Here is a 5395-nt window from a genome sequence, read left to right on the forward strand (position 1 = left end):
TACTCAAATCACATTTTTTTGTAATAGCATTGAAATAGACTTACCTCCAGTTGCATTGAGTTGGAAAACGAAACCGTCACGGTGGTGAATATCCTCTAGATCCTTTTTTGTACTAGTGAGTTTTGGTGAACTGTGGTAGCTAGGCCGTCAGGCATTAGCCTCTTTTTTGGCGGTGCCTGGATCATATATGAAGAAACATACTCCCCCCGTATCAAAATACTTATCATTAAAATAGATAAAAAGGGATGTATTTAGAACTAATATACATCTAGATACATCCATTTTTATTCATTTTGATGACAAGTATTTCCGGACGGAGGGAGTAGTATATTAGGATGGAATGAAGACAATATACTTTTCTCTAAAATAACACAATATAGTTGAAAGGAAGGATCTTTCTGGATCATGATAAGACGAAGTCATCGTCGAAGATGTCGATGACAAGCAAGCTCTACCTTGCACAGCAGTCCTAGTAGAAAAGTAAAGGCGCATTGCCTTGTTATTTCTCCTAGTCAATCCCTCCAAAAGTTCAACAACTTCTTCAAAAAGAAAGTAAGTTTAATCTCATCAGTAACCCAAGACTGATCGCTGTCAGGAAAGATGACACACTGTACGGTACCGTTGACATATAAATGCAAACGTGTGTGTTTAAGAGGAGCCGAGTGGCCTTCCATTTCGAAAAAAAAGAGAGGAGCCGAGTGGCCTCGAATAACTACTCTCCGTAACACTTCCTAAACAAGCACACGATATTAGCCTTTTACTAACACACGGGTATTGATTCTTCAACTTGCACTGGAATAAAATTAGCCTGCATATGCAGTAATAATAACTTAACGAACTTGGGCACTTGTGGTCCGGTCGTACTCAACAGTAGTACTCTGACGCGCAAGTAAGACTTTCTGAAGGTTTTACTCGAAAAAAATGGACTTTTGAAGCTAATCAAAACGTCCCTCTTTCTTTCTCTTTCAGCACCCAAATGCCGTTTGTGTTTGAAAATGCAAATTGGTCAGCTGAACGTCTCTCACCTCTATATATACCGACATACTAACTGCACAAATCAATCAATCAAATCTTCTGTTCGGCCCTTCCTTGCTGCATGCATTCAAGTACGGACATGGCGAGGTCCTGGTCGCTCCTTCTGCCGCTTGCTCTAGCATTGGTTGCTTCGGCTGCCCACGCTGCCATTGTGGAGCACACCTTCAATGTAATTGAGCACTGCTTTTCCTATGTGCATACAATTGTGTTCTTCACTTCTCATGCATACTTTCCATGCACATAGTTTTATCTCATCGAGTTTAGTTACCTGCCGGTTTATACCTTTCTTAATCGATAGTATCCTAGGTGCATGCATTTTTGTTTATTAGGGGTATGTATGCCATCTTTTCTTCTGTTCTTGACACTGGGTATCCATGTATGTCATCGTTAATATGCTTACACTTAGCCTTTGTTTAGTCTTGCACCTAGCCACCATGCAACAACGCATTATTTTGGTTGGATCGACAGTTGTATCGTCATGAGACACATGCTAGAATATATGGGCTTGGCCAATGAAGAATTTCTGTAATTCCTTCTCAAAGGTCCATGTGTAAATAACAAGTGGAGGTGCAATATGTAGTTGCCTAATTCTCCAACAACACTTGCCAATTATTATTTCTGGAAAAGAAAACAATCGGTTTTTACCTTGTAGTCATGACTCCGATTTTAAGCCCTTAAAAATTACTGTCAAATTGTCTCATACTTCATCGATTTCAACCGAGTTCTATTAATTTCTTGTCGAATTACGCCAAACTGCTCAGGCGCCACATTGAATACGTCTATAACAAAAAACGGGTTCAAGTTGTCCATCTAGTCAGCTGTCACATCATCTTGACATCTGGTTCAAGATTGTTAGCTTTGGAGAAAAACAATAAAATGGAAGAATAACTATTTGTCGTATTGGCACAATAATGCAATTAATATCTCCTAAACAGGACAAAAAATTGTCAGAAGTCAACTAAGGAGTAATAAACAATGAAATATATACTTCAAAACATGTTGAGTGTCTTTTACCCCTCGTGTACTTCACAGTTTCTATCTATTTGGTGGTAACCTTCCATATAATAAATATTTGATCTCACTCACCAGGTCGGGAACCTCTCCATTAGCCAGCTCTGCCAGCCGGACAGGATCATCACGGCGGTGAATGGCCAGCTACCGGGCCCGACGATTCGGGCCAGCGAGGGTGACACGGTGGTTGTACACCTCGTCAATGAATCGCCATACGACATGACCATCCACTGGTAATAATCATATTACTTAGTATATATATGTCCTAAAAATACTTAGTATATTGGTTTTGTCTTAGGTCATACTTTGTGAAGTTTAACCACGTTTATAGAAGAGATAACAACACACATTCGTCGTGGAAATATATTTTCATATTTTATTTTGGTATTATATGAAAACATATTTTTATATTTCATTTATTTGCTATTGTAAATGTTAGTATTTTTCTGCAATCTATGAATTATACTTAAAATAAAACAAATGTTGCTAAGTAATACGGAATGAAGGGGTACAATTTAATTTTCGGGTACCAAAATGTCGACCCATGCAGGCATGGCATATTCCAGCGTGGCAGTCAGTGGGCAGACGGGCCGGCGATGGTCACGCAGTGCCCCGTCCAGCCAGGCAGCAACTACACCTACCGCTTCAACGTCACCGGGCAGGAGGGCACGCTCTGGTGGCATGCCCACTTCTCCTTCCTCCGCGCCACCGTCTATGGTGCCCTCATCATCCTGCCCCGCGGCGGCGCCGAGGCCTACCCCTTCACCAAGCCCGACAAGGAGGAGATCATCATGTTCGGGGAGTGGTGGAACGCCAATGTATTTGACTTGCAGCAGATGGCGCTACTCACCGGAATTCCTGCCGGGCCAGCCGACGCCTACACCATCAACGGCAAGCCGGGAGACTTCTACAACTGCTCCGCCCCAAATCGTATGTGCCAGTTAACCTTCATCGGCGTAAGATTGTTCTTAATTTGTGGTTGATGTAGTAAATGAAAGTTCTAGCTTTGTCCCGAGTCAGATTTTTATTTGACCATATTTATAGAATACATTTTCATACAATACAGATATACGTATATTTAATGTTGTAAATTTCAGTATATTTTATGTCAAACTTATATAAGTTTGACTTAGAACAAACCTAGAGTTACATCAATTTAGAACGGAAGGGGTGCAACTTTTGATGAATTTTGGGTTTGCGTGCAGAGACGCACATGTTCGAGGTGAAGAAGAACGAGACGTACCTGCTCCGGATCATCAACGCTGCGCTCAACACGCCTCTGTTCTTCAAGGTGGCGAACCACACCTTCACCGTGGTGGCGGCGGACGCGTGCTACACCACACCGTACAAGACGAACGTGGTGGTGGTTGGGCCCGGGCAGACCGTGGACGCGCTCATGGTCGCGGACGCCGTCGTCGGGCGATACTACATGGCGGCGTCTCCCTATGATAGTGGGATACCGTCGGGGCCGCCGTTCAGCAGGACCAACGCGACGGCGGTGCTAGAGTACGCCGGCGGACCGAACACGACCTCGCCGCCTGCGCTTCCACAGTTGCCGGAGTTCAACGACACGAACACCGCCCACAGGTTCCTCTCCAACCTCACCGCGTTGGTGCTCCCCGGCAAGCCGACCGTGCCGCTCGCGGTGGACACCCGCATGTTTGTCACCGTCGGGATGGGCGTCGCCGACTGCCAGCCGGAGCAGACGTTGTGCAACCGGAGCCGCACCATGTTCGCGTCGAGCATGAACAACGCGTCCTTCGTGCCGCCGAGGAGCACCTCCATGCTCGAGGCCCACTACAGCAACTTGACGGCGGGCGTCTACACCCGCGACTTCCCCGACCAGCCGCCGGTCCTCTTCGACTACACCGCCGACGCGAGCAACAACGCCACGATGCAGTACACAACCAAGTCGACCAAGGTGCGGACGCTCCGGTACAACGAGACGGTGGAGATGGTGCTCCAGAACACGCGGCTCATCGCCAAGGAGAGCCACCCCATGCACCTCCACGGCTTCAACTTCTTCGTCCTAGCACAGGGCTTTGGGAACTACAACCAGACAACCGCGGCGCGGCAATTCAACCTCGTCAACCCCCAAGAGCGCAACACCGTCCTCGTCCCCACCGGTGGCTGGGCTGTCATCCGCTTCATCGCCGACAATCCAGGTACACATCATGCACTAAATATATATTCCTACTAGTATATATCATTTCCTTAAAAAGTTAGAATCATGATGTGATGTTGTTAGCTTGCTATGATGGTTTGAGCTTGACAAAGCTAACTAAAATTGCTTGTATGTTAATTGCAGGGACGTGGTACATGCACTGTCACTTCGAGGCTCATCTTGATCTCGGGTTGGGAATGGTGTTTGAGGTTCAGGACGGGCCCACACCGGATACTTCTCTGCCGCCGCCACCTAAAGACCTGCCGCAATGTTGATGGATAACCTAACTAGGGTCAATTATTTTAATCTGTACATGAATAAAGAAGAGCTAAAGAGGCTACCATATATATAATTGGTTGGTATTTTAATAGCTCTGCATTACTTGTTAGTTTTTGTAAGTTTGGTTGTAATATGATTGTGATGGGTGTTTGTCTGTCATCTTACGTGAATTTGTTTAAAATGGCACTTCACTGAAGCATCAATTGAAAGAAATATTCTCCTCAAAAAGAAATTGGAAGAAATAAAAGAGCTACTCTCTAAAACAATGCAATGCGTGCATGCGTGCACACATACACACGAGCTAAGACAACATAGAACCGAGAAGAGCAGCACCAACAGTCATGGTCTTAAGATGAAGCACCACCTAGGGCTTGGCTCTATCGTGAAATTGCACAATCCAGAACCGAAGGATGATGGAATGTCGGTCAGCAACATCTTGAGAATTGAGCCATTTATCAAACTGTTTGGGAGGATGGGAGAACAAGAATGCATGTAAAATAGTACTACCTCACTGTACATCTATACAAGGCCACTTGGTTTCGTCTTAAGTCAAACAGTTAGGGTTCGGTCAAGTTTGCAGAAATGGTAGTGACATTATATACTACCAAATCAATATCACTAAATCGATTCAGAAATATATTTTCAGAATGCATTTATTAGGTATCATATTAGTATGTTTTGGGGGAAAGTGTATTTTTCGTCTCTCAACTATTTCAAAGAGAAATGGTCCTTCAACATTAAAACCCAGAAATTTTGGTCTTTCAACTTTTAAAATCGGATAAGTCTACTCCCCCGGTTTTGACTAAAACCAGATCACATATGTTTGACCGCCCACCACACAGGTTTGACTGCCACGCGGAAGACAAACACACGCGCATGCAGGTAGAGCAGCTGGATCGATTCACA

General features: G+C 44.6%; 1 protein-coding gene across 1 annotated transcript; it reads left to right on the forward strand.

Moving 5' to 3' along the window:
• Positions 1–1047: 1047 nt before the first annotated feature.
• LOC125545532 (laccase-25) lies at positions 1048–4653 on the forward strand. Its single transcript, XM_087545602.1, has 5 exons — positions 1048–1204; positions 2125–2279; positions 2597–2976; positions 3252–4211; positions 4355–4653. The coding sequence occupies exons 1-5, from the start codon at positions 1097–1099 to the stop codon at positions 4483–4485; spliced, it is 1734 nt and encodes a 577-aa protein (XP_087401728.1). The 5' UTR covers positions 1048–1096; the 3' UTR covers positions 4486–4653.
• Positions 4654–5395: the final 742 nt, after the last annotated feature.

The sequence above is a fragment of the Triticum urartu genome, chromosome 1A, assembly GCF_056163025.1.
Source record: "Triticum urartu cultivar PI428250 chromosome 1A, HENAU_Tu73, whole genome shotgun sequence".
Classification (NCBI taxonomy): domain Eukaryota; kingdom Viridiplantae; phylum Streptophyta; class Magnoliopsida; order Poales; family Poaceae; genus Triticum; species Triticum urartu.